Source organism: Oncorhynchus clarkii, chromosome 14 (assembly GCF_045791955.1).
Source record: "Oncorhynchus clarkii lewisi isolate Uvic-CL-2024 chromosome 14, UVic_Ocla_1.0, whole genome shotgun sequence".
NCBI classification, from domain to species: Eukaryota; Metazoa; Chordata; class Actinopteri; order Salmoniformes; family Salmonidae; genus Oncorhynchus; species Oncorhynchus clarkii.
The window spans coordinates 22,952,097-22,968,275 of NC_092160.1; the positions used below are offsets into that span (position 1 = coordinate 22,952,097).

Here is a 16,179-nt window from a genome sequence, read left to right on the forward strand (position 1 = left end):
GCCTTTGAACTCTAAAGTTTTTAGAGGAGCCTACGCGTAAACATTTAGCGGCCTCTATTTATTTTATTTATTTCACCTTTATTTAACCAGGTAGGCCAGTTGAGAACAACTGCGACCCATTTACAACTGCGACCTGGTCAAGATAAAGCAAAGCAGTTCAACACATAGAATAAACAAACATACAGTCAATAATAAAATAGAAAAGAGTCTATATACAGTGTGTGCAAAAGCAGTTTATATAGTACTTTTATTTTATTTTCAGTAATACGCTACAGTGAGTGCCTTGTAAAATTATACTACATGATTTCATCTTCCATTAGATGCAATGAATTATATCATGAAGACCAAACTTCCAATAATGTTTGAAAATGTACACACAGTGCCTGATTAATGAATTCAAGACGCTGGAAGCGTTCCCTCCGTTGTCACACTCCGGGAGAAAGCTCACATTGTCTGTTACACACATATGACTGGAGACAAATAAAAATGTTATATATTTTATCAAACATTATTATTAAACATTTTGATATACCATTGAATCATAGATAACATTTAGTACATTTTGAGTAGCAGAACATCCATTGAAGCTAGAGTCCTTACTTGAAACAATAACGTGCAAGCGGTCACCCGTTTCTGTAAAAAGCTGAGGGGTGGGCCTGGAGAAATGTAACCACTCTCAAATTCATAGAGCTATTGATGCAAGGACTGACCATACATGATATCAACATTATACACTGAACAAGAATATAAACGCAACATGTAAAGTGTTGGTCCCATGTTTAATGAGCTGAAATAAAAGATCAGACACTTTCCATACGCACAAAAAGCGTACTTCTCTCAAATTTTGTGCACACATTTTTTTATATACTTGTTAGTGAGCATTTCTCATTTTCCAATATAATCTATCCACCTGACAGGTTTGGCATGTGAAGAAGCTATTTAAACAACATGATTATTACACAGGTGCACCTTGTGCTGGGGACAAAAGGACACTCTAAAATGTGCAGTTTGCCACACAACACAAAGCCACTGATTGCCGTTGGCATGCTGACTTCAGGAATGTCCACCAGAGTTGTTACCCGAGAATGTAATGTTAATTTCTCTACCATAAGCCACCTCTAATGTTGTTTAAGAGAATTTGCCAGTACGTCAAAACTGGCCTCACAACCGCAGACCATGTGTAAGGCATCATGTGGGCGAGCGGTTTGTGGATGTCAACATGGTGAACGGGGTGCCCCATAATGGCACTGGGGGTTATGGTTTGGGCAGGCATGAGCTAACGACAACGAACACAATTGCATTTTATCAATGGCAACTTGAATGTACATAGATACCGTGAGAAAATCCTGAGGCCCATTGTTGTGCAATTCATCCACCGACATCACCTCATGTTTCAGCATGATAATGCACGGCCCCATGTCACAAGAATCTGTACACAATTCCTGGAAATGGAACATTTCCCAGTTCCTCCATGGCCTGCACACTCACCAGACATGTTACCAATTGAGCATGTTTGGGATGCCCCGGATTGACATGTTCAATAGTGTGTTCCAGTTACCTTCAATATCCAGCAACTAAGCACAGCTATCGAAGAGGAGTGAGACAACATTGCACTGGCCACAATCAACAGCTTGGTCAACTCTATGTGAAAGAGATGTGTTGCGCTGGATGAGGCAAATGGTGGTCACACCAGATACTGACTGGTTTTCTGATCCACACCAGTACATTTTTTTAAGGTATCTGTGACCAACCGATGCATATCTGTATTACCAGTCATGTGAAATCCATAGATCAGGGCACAATTTATTTATTTAAATTGACTGATTTCCTAATATGAACTGTGCCTCTGTAAAATCTTTGAAATTGTTGCATCTTGCTTTCATATTTTTGTTCAGTATAGGTTTAACCTTGTTTCGAGGCGATAGTGTTAGTTTACATTTACATTGTTTACAAACATTGGAGTAAAACGCGCTTATTGGGAAGTGATGGGGTACGACTGTTGAACTAAGCTCATTGTGCATTTCTAGGTTATATTTTAAAATAATTAATGAGCATATATATATATGTAACATTTTGTTACAGCCTAATTATGAATGGAATTAAACAAAAAATATATATATATATATATATTTTTTTTTTTTGTTGTTTAATTCCATTCATAATTAGGCTGTAACAAAATGTGGAATGTGTCTGAATGCGCTGTATTTAAAGTTGGAATTCTTAGTTGCTACATCCATTTTTGGACTTACAATTAATTTCTATGTATGTGTGTGTGTATACATTTTGTTACAGCCTAATTATGAATGGAATTAAACAAAAAAAAAATCCTCAATCTACACACACACACACACAATACCCCATAATGACAAAGCAAAAACTGTTTTTTAGATTTTTTTAGCAAATATAATTTTAAAAAACAGAAATATCTCATTTACATAAGAATTCAGATCCTTTGCTATGAGACTCAATTGATCTCAGGTGCATCCTGTTTCCATTGATCATCCTTGAGATGTTTCTACTTGATTGGAGTCCAACTGTTGTAAATTCAATTGATTGGACAAGGCACACACTTTAGTCCCACAGCGTCCCGCGTCCAACACTTAAGGTCCCACAGTTGACAGTGCAAGTCAGAGCAAAAACCAAACCATTAGGTCGAAGGAATTGTCCATAGAGCTCCGAGACAGGATTGTGTCAAGGCACTGATCTGGGGAAGGGTACCACAAAATGTCTGCAGCATTGAAGGTCCCCAAGAACATAGTGGCCTCCATCATTCTTAAATGGAAGCAGTTTGAACCACCAAGAGTCTTCCTAGAGCTGACCCCCGGGCAGCTGAGCCATCGGAGGAAAAGGGCCTTGGTCAGGGAGGAGACCAAAAACCTGATGGTCACTCTGACAGAGCTCCAGAGTTCTTCTGTGGAGATGGGAGAACATTGCAGTACTCCACCAATCAGGACTTTATGGTAGAGTGGTGGAAGCCACTGCTCTGTAAAAGGCACATGACAGCCCGCTTGCAATTTGCCAAAAGGCACCTAAAGACTCTCATACCATGAGAAACAAGATTGAGAAACAAGATTCTCTGGTCTGATGAAACCAAGATTGAACTCTTTGGCCTGAATGCCAAGCGTCACATCTGGAGGAAACCTGGCACCATCCCTATGGTGAAGCATGGTGGTGGCAGCATCATGCTGTGGGGATGTCTTTCAGCGGCAGGGACTGGGAGACTAGTCAGGATTGAGGGAAAGATGAACGTAGCAAAGTACAGAGAGATCCTTGATGAAATCCAGATCCAGAGCGCTCAGGACCTCAGACAGGGGCAAAATGTTCACCTTCCAACTGTACAATGACCCTAAGCATACAGCCAAGACAACACATGAGTGGCTTCGGGACAAGTCTCTGAATGTCATCGAGTGGCCCATACAGAGCCCGGACTTGAACCCGTTTGAACATCTCTGGAGAGACCTGAAAATAGCTGTGCAGCGACACTCACCAGCCAACCTGACAGAGCTTGAGGATCTGCAGAGAAAAATGGGAGAAACTCCCCAAATACAGGTGTGCCAAGCTTGTAGCGTCATACCCAAGAATACTCAAGGCTGTAATCGCTGCCAAATGTGCTTCAACAATGTACTGAGTAAAGGGTTGAAAATACTTCCGTAAATGTAATATTTAAGGTTTTTATTTGTAATATACTTGCAAAATTTCTAAAAAACAATTTTTTGCCTTGTCATTATGGGGGTATTGTGAGTAGATTGATGAGGTGAAAAAGAAATACATTTTAGAATAAGACTGAAACATTACAAAATGTAGAAAAAGTGAAGGGGTCTGAATACTACCCGAATGCACTGTATGTACAAGAGGATGTGGATAACACACATTGGTTAGTACAATATATTCTGGTAATAATGTTATTATATATACACACAAACATTTTACTGTGCAAAAATAAGTTATTCACCAGTTATTTAACTTATTCGATCAGTCAATACTGTATTGTTCCATTTCTCATACTATGATCATTTAAAGGGGAATGTATAAAAATATAAAACGTAGAATATAAAAAAAAAAAAACATTTTAGCAACCATGGTCCACAAACAGACTTTCCTCTATAATGTCCTAGAATGGCACTTGTCAAGAAACAGACCTAAGCTGCATCCCAATTCTCCACCCTTCTCCCGAAGCGTGCACTTGCACATTATCCATCAGTGGCAGAAACGTCCTCCAGCCAACGCTTACAGTATTCCAGTGCTTTTAAATCCATGCTGGTGTACACTTAGGGAGGAGAACTGGGATTCAACAGTAGATTGTAGGACAGGGTGTAGAGGCTAGGACAGGATGTAGAGGCTAGTGCAGGGTGTAGAGGCTACAGGCTGATTCTGAACAGGGTCCTTTTTGTTAATCTTTCTATCAGAATCAAGTAGCCTACTGTGTAGCCTAGCCTACTGTGTAGCCTAGCCCACTGTGTAGCGTAGACTACTGTGTAGTGTAGCCTAGTCTACTGAGTAGCGTAGCCTACTGTGTAACGTAGCCTAGCCTAATTTTTAACATTATTTGGGGCATCATAAGACATGAACAGCCAATCAGGATCTATCACTCAACACTGATTGATATGCTTGTAAAACTCTTGATTTAAAAAATACAAAAATAATTCCGAAAAATCCTAAAAATGTTTGATGTCAGTACACTACAAGTTGGAAGATTACATACACTTAGGTTGGAGTCATTAAAACTCGTTTTTCAACCACTTCACAAATTTCTTGTTAACAAACTATAGTTTTGGCAAGTCAGTTAGGACATCTACTTTGTGCAGGACACAAGTAATTTTTCCAACAATTGTTTACAGACAGATTATTTCACTTATAATTCACTGTTCCAGTGGGTCAGAAGTTAACATATACTAAGTTGACTGTGCCTTTAAACAGCTTGGAAAATTCCAGAAAATGATGTCATGGCTTTAGAAGCTTCTGATAAGCTAATTGACATCATGTGAGTCAATTGGAGATGTACCTGTGGACGCATTTCAAGGCCTACCTTCAAACTCAGTGCCTCTTTGCTTGACATCATGGGAAAATCAAAAGAAATCAGCCAAGACTTCAGAAAATAAATTGTAGACCTCAAGTCTGGTTCATCCTTGGGAGCAATTTCCAAACGCCTGAAGGTAACACGTTCATCTGTACAAACAATAGTACGCAAGTATAAACACCATGGGACCACACAGCCCTCCTACCACTCAGGAAGGAGACATGTTCTGTCTCCTAGAGATGAATGTACTTTTGTGCGAAAAGTTCAAATCAATCCCAGAACAACAGCAAAGGATCTTGTGAAGATGCTGGAGGAAGCACGTACAAAAATATCTATATCCAGAGTAAAACGAGTCCTATAAATCGACATAACCTGAAAGTCCGCTCAGCAAGGAAGAATCCACTGCTCCAAAACCGCCATAAAAAAGCCAGACTACGGTTTGCAACTGCACATGGGGACAAAGATTGTACTTTTTGGAGAAATGTCCTCTGGTCTGATGAAACAAAAATAGAACTGTTTGGCCATAATGACCATCGTTATGTTTGGAGGACAAAGGGGGAGGCTTGCAAGCCGAAGAACACCATCCCAACCGTGAAGCACAGGGGTGGCAGCATCATGTTGTGGGGTGCTTTGCTGCACGAGGGACTGGTGCACTTCACAAAATAGATGGCATCATGAGGTAGGAAATTTATGTGGATATATTGAAGCAACATCTCATGACATCAGTCAGGAAGTTAAAGCTTGGTCGCAAATGGGTCTTCCAAATGGACAATGACCCCAAGCATACTTCTAAAGTTGTGACAAAATGGCTTAAGGACAACAAAGTCAAGCTATTGGAGTGGCCATCACAAAGCCCTGACCTCAATCCCATAGAAAATTTGTGGGCAGAACTGAAAAAGCATGTGCAAGCAAGGAGGCCTACAAACCTGACTCAGATACACCAGCTCTGACAGGAGGAATGGGCCAACATTCACCCAACTTATTGTGGGAAGCTTGTTGAAGGCTACCCGAAATGTTTGACCCAAGTTAAACAATTTAAAGGCAATGCTACCAAATACTAATTGAGTATGTAAACTTCTGACCCACTGGGAAATGAAATAAATAAAAGCTGAAATAAATAATTATCTCCTATTATTCTGACATTTCACATTCTTAAAATAAAGTGTTGATCTTAACTGACCTAAAACAGGGAATTTTTACTAGGATTAAATGTCAGGAATTATGAAAAACTGAGTTTAAATGTATTTGGCTAAAGTGTATGTAAACTTCCGACTTCAACTGTATGCCCTCCCCCAAACATTCAAACAACTACAGCAGTTTGGGTGAACAATAAAAACACATTTCATATTAAAGTTAAAGACAAATGGGTTGATCATCACCACCAATTGTAAAATTGCTGGTATAGGCATAACATTATAAAGTTCCATCATAATATATTATTAGTCTATTATTTCCTTAACTTCCTCAATCATTACTGATTGGCCTCATAGGTGGCATATAGCCTAGCGGTTAGAGTGTTGGACCAGTAACCGAAAGGTAAAAAAAATCTGCAGATGTGCCCTTGAGCAAGGCACTTAACCCTAATATGCTCCAGGGGTGCTGGACTGGTAAGGCTGACCCTGTAAAACAACACAATTCACTGCACCTCTCTGGTGTAAATGACAATAAAACACATTTTTGTATATGTTGTATTAAAACCATTGGTTAAGACAGCACATGATAATATATGTTACACTATATTAATGCAGCAGAAAGTGCCAGGACCTGTTACCATATTAGGCTATGGGAGAAAGAGCTCTTGGGTGAAGCTTCCCCTAGGTACAGATCTAGGATAAGCTTCCCTTCCGCCAATCCATTAGTGGGGAAACTGGAGTGTCCGTGACAGCCAATCAAAAAGGAGGCTCATTTGAATCACTGTTCCCGGGACGGTCCTCACAATCCCTTGTTATAGGTCACCACCTTGCTATTGGTTGCCATGGCAATTTCAGGCTCAAGCTGAGACACCTCAATCTATTGAAATTGAACCAGAGAAAGAGAAGTAAGTACACAATACACCTACCAGTCCTCTGCAACACCTAATAGCCCTTCACAGTACCTCCAAACCCAAAACCTTTGTAGTTCGTTCTTAATTACAAGTGAAGAAGGAAATGACGTGAAGTGTGTGTGAGGTGAATTCCTCCCCAGCTGTCCAGGCAGCCTCCAGGGATAGCAGCAGCAGTAGTACCTGAGACATCTGTGGGAATAGGCTGATGGCCAGGGGCAGCGAGAGGCTGAAGGTAGCCAGACACACCAGGCTGTGGATGGGCAGCAACAGCCTCCGATTCATCTGCAGGAATGGAAGTCTAACAGACATGAAGGTAGCACACATTTTGATATTGCCATTTGTATGGAGTACAATCTCAACACTAATACAATATTTCTTACACATGATTCCAATAGTAATTGTCAACAAGACAAAAAAATGTATGCCACAGACTGTTGATCTGTGCAGTCTGTTGATCTGCATGACATACTTTTCTAGGTAGGACATGATGATGGGAGGAAGGACAAAGATTGGCATCGGGAGGACCACTCTGGTAAAGGCAGTTTCCATAATTGCCTGGGGGGTAGAAAAAATATTCTGCACATGATTCAATTCAAAATATTGCAATGTGTTGGATTAAATTCCCACTTCCATGAGATTAGAAGGATATGGCATATGTGGAAAAAGGCATAAATATGTTAGACTAACAATAAATCATCAAATAAACCTTGTTGTTTATTCAACCTCATATGATGAATCATACCGACTTCAGTAGTGGACAGACTATTCAGAAACGGATTCTCCACACAAAAATACAAATGTCGCATTGAATACACAATATTAACAGTTTACAGACAACATATTTTGTCAGGAACACATCAAATAAAACACTAGAATGGTCATAGACATATCGACAACGTGATAACAGGACGGCCATCTTGGTCAGGGTATCTTTCAGTCTAAAGACCCCTCAAATTTGTAAAAATATTGCATTTGATATATCTGCACAGTATGTTTGATAGCTAGCTAGCCAGTCAGTTTTTGTGGAATGATATCATACATTTCATGACCAGGAAGGAAACAGTGTTTTTATACAGGCTAGTGTGAGTTCCGATGGCCAGCCACTCACATGTTTGGCAGCAATCTTTGAGGAGCCCACCACGTTCCCATTTCCGTCCAGCACGTCGATGCCCTCCGACAGCTCATTGTGCCTCATGAGGCCCACATTGCAAATGTTGGCACTGGCTGAGGAAGTGGAGAAGACTGGTTGTGAAAGTGCCGCTGCATAACATTCAGCTGACATTGAGACCTACCTGTTTAAAAACGGTAAAAATGTGTCTTTCCTCCCTCCCATACTTGAAGTAATCACTAATCCAACAACTAGACTACTTTAAAAATGGAAGGAAGTGTAGATGCATTTTAAGAGTATTCCAACATGGCCAACGCATACATTTCACATTAATTTGTTTGGAGGATTCCACTTCAGCAAGTGATTTCTATAGACCAGCCCTCAGTAAGGAAATAGGTTACACATGTACAACTAGGGAGAGCTTACAGTATAACCTTGTCAACATTGAACAGTGATAGAGGTAGTAGGAGGATAGCTATTAGCTACACAATACTAGCCACACAAAGCTTAGAGTGAACTTCCGGTGCCGACAGTGATGGCCGCCTCGCTTGACGTTCCTAGGAAACTATGCAGTATTTTGTTTTTTGACGTGTTATTTATTACATTGGTACCCCAGGTAATCTTAGGTTTTATTATATACAGTCGGGAGGAACTACTGGATATAAGAGCAACGTTAACTCACCATCATCACGACCAGGAATATGACTTTCCCCGAGGCGGATCCTGTGTTTTTCCCACCACCCGGGACAATAGATTGGATCCCAGCCGGCGAACCAATACAATGACGCCGTAAAAGGGGCAGACGAAGCAGTCTTCTGGTCAGGCTCCGGAGACGGACACATCGCGCACCGCTCCCGAGCATACTACTCGCCAATGTCCAGTCTCTTGACAACAAGGCTGATAAAATCCGAGCATGGGTAGCTTTCCAGAGAGACATCTGAGACTAATGTTCTTTGCATCACGGAAACATGGCTCACTCGAGACACGCTATCGGAGTCGGTACAGCCAGCTGGTTTCTTCACGCGTCGCGCCGACAGAAACAAGCATCTTTCTGGTAAGAAGGTCTAGCTTCCGCGATGCATTTAAGGCCCTCCCCCGCCCTCCTTTCGGAAAAGCTGACCACAACTCCATTTTGTTGCTTCCAGCCTATAGACAGAAACTAAAACAGGAAGCTCCCGCTCTCAGGTTTGTTCAACGCTGGTCCGACCAATCTGATTCCACGCTTCAAGATTGCTTCAAGATTGCTTCGATCACGTGGACTGGGATATGTTCCGCATTGCGTCAAACAACAACATTGACGAATACGCTGATTCGGTGAGCGAGGTTATTAGCAAGTGCATCGGCAATGTCGTCCCCACAGCAACTATTAAAACATTCCCAAACCAGAAATCGTGGATTGATGGCAGCATTCGCGCAAAACTGAAAGCGTGAACCACTGCTTTTAACCAGGGCAAGGTGACCGGAAACATGACCGAATACAAACAGTGTAGCTATTCCCTCCGCAAGGCAATCAAACAAGCTAAGCGTCAGTATAGAGACAAAGTAGAGCCGCAATTCAACGGCTCAGACACAAGAGGTATGTGGCAGGGTCTACAGTCAATCACGGATTACAAAAAGAAAACCAGCCCCGTCGTGGACCAGGATGTCTTGCTCCCAGACAGACTAAGCAACTTCTTTGCTCGCTTTGAGGACAATACAGTGCCACTGACACGGCCCGCTACCAAATCCTGCGGACTCTCCGTGAGTAAAACATTTAAACGTGTTAGCCCTCGCAAGGCTGCAGGCCCAGACGGCATCCCCAGCCGAGACCTCTGAGCATGCGCAGACCAGCTGGATGGTGTGTTTACGGACATATTCAATCAATCGTTATCCCAGTCTGCTGTTCCCACATGCTTCAAGAGGATTGTTCCTGTTCCCAAGAAAGCTAAGGTAACTGAGCTATACGACTACCGCACTGTAGCACTCTCTCCCATCATCATGAAGTGCTTTGAGAGACTAGTCAAGGACCATATCACCTCCACCCTACCTGACACCCTAGACCCACTCCAATTTGCTTACCGCCCCAATAGGTCCACAGACGACGCAATCACAACCACACTGCCCTAACCCATCTGGACAAGAGGAATATCTATGTGAGAATGCTGTTCATCGACTACAGCTCAGCATTTAACACCATAGTACCCTCCAAACTAGTCATCAAGCTCGAGACCCTGGGTCTCGACACCGCCCTGTGCAACTGGGTACTGGACTTCCTGACGGGCCACCTCCAGGTGGTGAGGGTAGGTAACACCATCTCCACCCCGCTGATCCTCAACACTGGGGCCCCACAAGGGTGCGTTCTGAGCCCTCTCCTGTACTCCCTGTTCACCCACGACTGCGTGGCCATGCACGCCTCCAACTCAATCATCATGTTTGCAGACAACACTACAGTGGTAGGCTTGATTACCAACAACGACGAGACGGCCTACAGGGAGGAGGTGAGGGCCCTTGGAGTGTGGTGTCAGGAAAATAACCTCCCACTCAACATCAACAAAACAAAGAAGATGATCGTGGACTTCAGGAAACAGCAGAGAGAGCACACCCCTATCCACATCGACGGGACAGTAGTGGACAGGGTAGAAGGTTAAGTACCTTGTCGTACACATCACGGACAAACTGAATTGGTCCCCCCACACAGACAGCATGATGAAGAAGGCGCAGCAGCTCCTATTCAACCTCAGGAGGCTGAAGAAATTTGGCTTGTCCCCAAAAGCACTCACAAACCTTTGCAGATGCACAATCAAGAGCATCCTGTCAGGCTGTATCACCGCCTGGTACGGCAGCTGCTCCGCCCACAACCGTAAGGCTCTAAAGAGGGTAGTGAGGTCTGCAGGACACGGACACCTACACCACCCGATGTCACAGGAAGGCCATAAAGATCATCAAGGACAACAACCACCTGAGCCACTGCCTGTTCACCCCACTATCATCCAGAAGGCAAGGTCAGTACAGGTGCATCAAAGCAGGGACCGAGAGACTGAAAAACAGTTTCTATCTCAGGCCATCAGACCGTTAAACAGCCACCACTAACATTGAGTGGCTGCTGCCATACATGTAAAAAAAAAATGTATCACTAGCCACTTTAAACAATGCCACTTAATATAATGTTTACATACCCTACATTACTCATCTCATATGTATATACTGTACTCTATACCATCTACTGCATCTTGCCTATGCCGTTCTGTACCATCATCTCATTCATATATCTTTATGTACATATTCTTCATCCCTTTACACTTGTGTGTATAAGGTAGCTGTTGTGAAATTTTTAGGTTAGATTACTCGTTGGTTATTACTGCATTGTCGGAACTAGAAGCACAAGCATTTCGCTACACTCGCATTAACATCTGCTAACCATGTGTATGTGACAAATAAAATTTGATTTGAGTGAACGTTATTTCTAATAAAAGGGTTACATGGAGAAAATCGGGCTTCTCTGAAATGAAAATGGATGGTCCTCCCTTCAGTAAAAACAAAGTGGATAGCAGAAAACATGTCTACGTTTTCCCCTCACATCTTGGATAGACCAGAGCCTTAGATGTGCAGGTTACAAAACTGTTCTTCATCCAGTAAGCATTACATGGCAACACAGACATTTTGATAGAGCAGAGGGCTGAGGGCCAGAAGGTTGTTGGTCCGCAGACCACCATGCACAAGAGTAGGGGTGGAAAGATCTCCTTTAGATTAATGCAATGCTTTTACTATATCATCGTATTTGCAGGTCCAAGAAAAGTGCCTTTTATAAACATTTAATGCAATTCCACGTCATTTTACACATCAGAATGTTTTTTTCCCCACACAAATTACTGAAATTACAGGCTAAATTGAACTAGGCAAGTCAGTTAAGAACAACATATTTACAATGACGGCCTACTCCGGCCAAACCCGGATGTGATACGGCCTGGAATCGAACCAGGTACTATAGTGACGCCTCTTGCACTGAGATGCAGTGCCTTAGATCATTGTGCCACTCGGGAGCCCAAATCAGTGTGCCTTGTTTGCAACAAAACTGTCCGTTTGCAAATAATTAAATCTGAGACGTCATGAGGAATCTTTCAAAAGCTAGGCCTACCTTTCCACCCTAGGCAGAGTAGACCTAATGACGCAGAATAATGTAAGCTTTATCTGCTGGCTACTCTTCTTCTGTGGCTTAACCCAACGGGAGAAGGTCACAAGTGTTTCTCTAAAAGCTGTCTGGGTTTAAACATCTTCTATTGTACAGAAAGTGAATAGCTTAATTAAATCGATAGTGACAGAATTAGATTACTTCCCAAGCAAAGTACATGTTTTGTCTCCTCGGCTATAGAAGGTTGTAGCTCAGCCTCTAAATGTCAAACAAACGAAACAATGATATCCCCCATATGCATTGGAGTCACGGTCTTTCTAGCAGAAAGCTACACGGACCAAAGCTCTGCTATAGATCCATTTATTTTCTTCAAAATTTAAGCTAACAAGGGGTAGGTCTGTGATTTTCGCCATTTTCTTTAATAAAAAGGTAGGACTATGGCATACCCTCTCATACCCCATCAATTCGAGTCTTGGTTTGAACTTAACAGCCCTTCACTGATATGAAGGTAGGCTATTTAAAGAGTGCATGGTGGGTGGAGGATATAGCAGCCTATAGCCTAATTTCGTCATTCAAACAGATAGGCCTACCTCTTATTTCTTAAATAGGAATAAATAGGCTCCAACACAAAGCCATCTTGTTGGTAGTAAAGTGTAATTAAAATGAGGACTGTTAAAATGAATTATGCCTACTCGAATTAGCCGATTTATTGTGCTATGGCTGTTGCTTCAAGGTTCAGAACCACAATGTAAGTTACTAGAATATATTTAAATATATACAGTTGAAGTCGGAAGTTTACATACACTTAGGTTGGAGTCATTAAAACTTGTTTTTCAACCACTCCACAAATGTCTTGTTAACAAACTATAGTTTTGGCAAGTCGGTTAGGACATCTACTCTGTGCATGACACAATACATTTTTCCAACAATTGTTTACAGACAGATTATTTCACTGTATCACAATTCCAGTGGGTCAGAAGTTAGATACACTAAGTTGACTGTGCCTTCAAACAGCTTGGAAAATTCCAGAAAATTATGTTATGGCTTTAGAAGAGTCTGATAGGCTATTTGACATCATTTGAGTCAATTGGAGGTGTACCTGTGGATGTATTCAAGGACTAGCTTCAAACTCAGTGCCTCTTTGCTTGACATCATGGGAAAATCAAAAGAAATCAACCAAGACCTCAGAAAAAAAAATGTAGACCTCAAGTTTGGTTCATCCTTGGGAGCAATTTCCAAACGCCTGAAGATACCACATACATCTGTACAAACAATAGTACGCAAGTATAAACACCATGGGACCACGCAGCCCTCCTAAGGCTCAGGAAGGAGACATGTTCTGTCTCCTAGAGATTAACATAATTTTGTGCGAAAAGTTCAAATCAATCCCAGAACAAGAGCAAAGGACCTTGTGAAGATGCTGGAGGAAAAAAAGTATCTATATCCACAGTAAAACGAGTTCTATATTGACATAACCTGAAAGGCTGCTCAGCAAAGAAGAAGCCACTTTTTGGAGAAATGTCCTCTGGTCTGATAAAACAAAAATAGAACTGTTTGGCCATAATGACCATCGTTATGTTTGGAGGAAAAAGGGGGATGCTTGCAAGCCGAAGAACACCATCCCAACCGTGAAGCACAGGGGTGGCAGCATCATGTTGTGGGGGTGCTTTGCTGCACGAGGGACTGGTGCACTTCACAAAATAGATGGCATCATGAGGTAGGAAAATTATGTGGATATATTGAAGCAACATCTCAAGACATCAGTCAGGAAGTTAAAGCTTGGTCGCAAATGGGTCTTCCAAATGGACAATGACCCCAAGCATACTTCCAAAGTTGTGGCAAAATGGCTTAAGGACAACAAAGTCAAGGTATTGGAGTGGCCATCACAAAGCCCTGACCTCAATCCTATAGAACATTTGTGGGCAGCACTGAAAAAGCATGTGCGAGCAAGGAGGCCTACAAACCTGACTCAGTTACACCAGCTCTGTCAGGAGGAATGGGCTAAAATTCACCCAACTTATTGTGGTAAGCTTGTGGAAGGATACCCGAAACGTTTGACCAAAGTTAAACTATTTAAAGGCAATGCTACCATACACTCTAATTGAGTGTATGTAAACTTCTGACCCACTGGGACTGTGATGAATGAAATAAAAGCTGAAATAAATCAATCACTCTCTCTATTATTCTGACATTTCACATTCTTAAAATAAAGTGGTGATCCTAACTAAGACAGGGAATTTTTACTAGGATTAAATGGTGAAAAACTGAGTTTAAATGTATTTGGCTAAGGTGTATGTAAACTTCCGACTTCAACTGTATGTATGCATGTGTGTGTGTGTGTGTGTGTGTGTGTGTGTGTATATATATAGCAATGGGGGGGGGTTTCACCATTGCAATATTTAGATTTTTTACTTATTACTATTTATTAAATTAAGAAACAAATATCAACAATCAAAATAGGAATAGTCACATGCAAACAAGCATACATACAAACTATTTACATTGCCAGGAATCCAAAACGAAAACATATTCATTAAGAATAAAAGTTTTAATCGCTTTTAAAAAAATGAGTAATAAGTAGTGCCATATTATTTAAATTCAATTATAAAGTGAACTAAAAGTTTTCTGTTTCAAATATTTTTTATTAAACACACACAAGAATGGTGTATAGGTATACAATTCTTATCTAAACATAAAAGAGCATACAGGAACAACAAGACCCAGAGTTCTGGGTGCAGAACAAATAGTACAAAACACGACATACAAAACAAGGACACGTAGAAAGAAAGAGGGAAGATGTCCCCCCTATCCCCCCCGCCCCAACTGCTCGGGTGGCGGGGCCAGCACATGCTGCCCAAAGGTAGATTAAAATATGACAATTGAGAGTGCGTTAATAAGTACAAATTCACAGCGCCGACTCGTCCAAGTAGAAGAGGAAAGGCTGCCAGATTTGATCAAATGTTGATAATTTATTGTTCAGAATATATCTAATTCTTTCTAAGTGTACAGTGTTTGCCAATTCACTGAGCCATAATTTGGTAGAGGGCGCTTCCCTCCTCTTCCAAAACAACAAGATTAGTTTTTTTGCCGAAATGAGACCATACGAGATTAGTTGTTTTTGGGGGTTGGTTAATCCGTTTAGGGACTCAGATACTCCCAGGATTATCAGAAGCGGGTCTGGATCTATTGAAGTCTCCAAAACTTCAGAGAGGATCCCAAAAATTCCACACCAATAGCCATGCAAGCTAGAGCATAGGGCAAAGCAGTGGAGTAGTGTACCCTGCGCAGCCTGACATTTATCACATGTAGAGGATGTATCAGGAAATATCCTATGCAGTTTAGTTTTGGAATAGTGTAATCTGTGTAATACCTTGAATTGTATGAGACGATGTCTGGAATTAATGGAGCATGTGTGGATATACTCCAAGCTCTCTTCCCAGTCTGCCACCGAGATGTCAGTCCCTAGTTCTTCCTCCCATTTTGCCTTGATGGCATCTGTAGAAGGTGTGCTAACAGATTGAAAAGCATCATATAGAAGCGATATCAGTTTATCTGAGGTGGGGCATATTTTTATGCATCCGTCAAACATGGAAGGTTTATAGCATTCCCAAATGTTGGGAGGTGTTTTCTAACGTAGTCTCTAATTTGTAGGTATCTGAAAAAATTACTTCTGGGAAGATTATAAGTTTCCCTCAGCAACTCAAAGGAAGCAAAGGTCCCTTCTATGTATAAATCCCCTATGGTACTTATCCCCAGCTCTCCCCATCTCTCAAAGGTGTTATCAAGGTTAGAAGGGGCAAAGGAGGGATTCCTGGCGACAGGGAGCATGAATGACATTGGTCTAACCTCAAAGTGGACTTTAATTTGCTTCCAGATTCGGACTGTGCTATGTATAATAGGAT

General features: G+C 41.6%; 1 protein-coding gene across 1 annotated transcript in view; it reads right to left on the reverse strand.

The window, feature by feature from the left end:
* Positions 1-3,770: 3,770 nt before the first annotated feature.
* The window catches only part of LOC139366420 (sideroflexin 5b), a 39,555-nt gene continuing 27,146 nt past the window's right edge, over positions 3,771-16,179 (reverse strand). Inside the window, exons 11-14 of the mRNA XM_071103887.1 lie at positions 8,170-8,285; positions 7,531-7,616; positions 7,242-7,359; positions 3,771-7,027 (exon numbers count right to left, since the gene is read on the reverse strand). Of these exons, the coding sequence (XP_070959988.1) occupies positions 6,950-7,027; positions 7,242-7,359; positions 7,531-7,616; positions 8,170-8,285 (398 nt within the window). The 3' untranslated portion in view covers positions 3,771-6,949. The remainder of the gene's footprint in view (positions 7,028-7,241; positions 7,360-7,530; positions 7,617-8,169; positions 8,286-16,179) is intronic.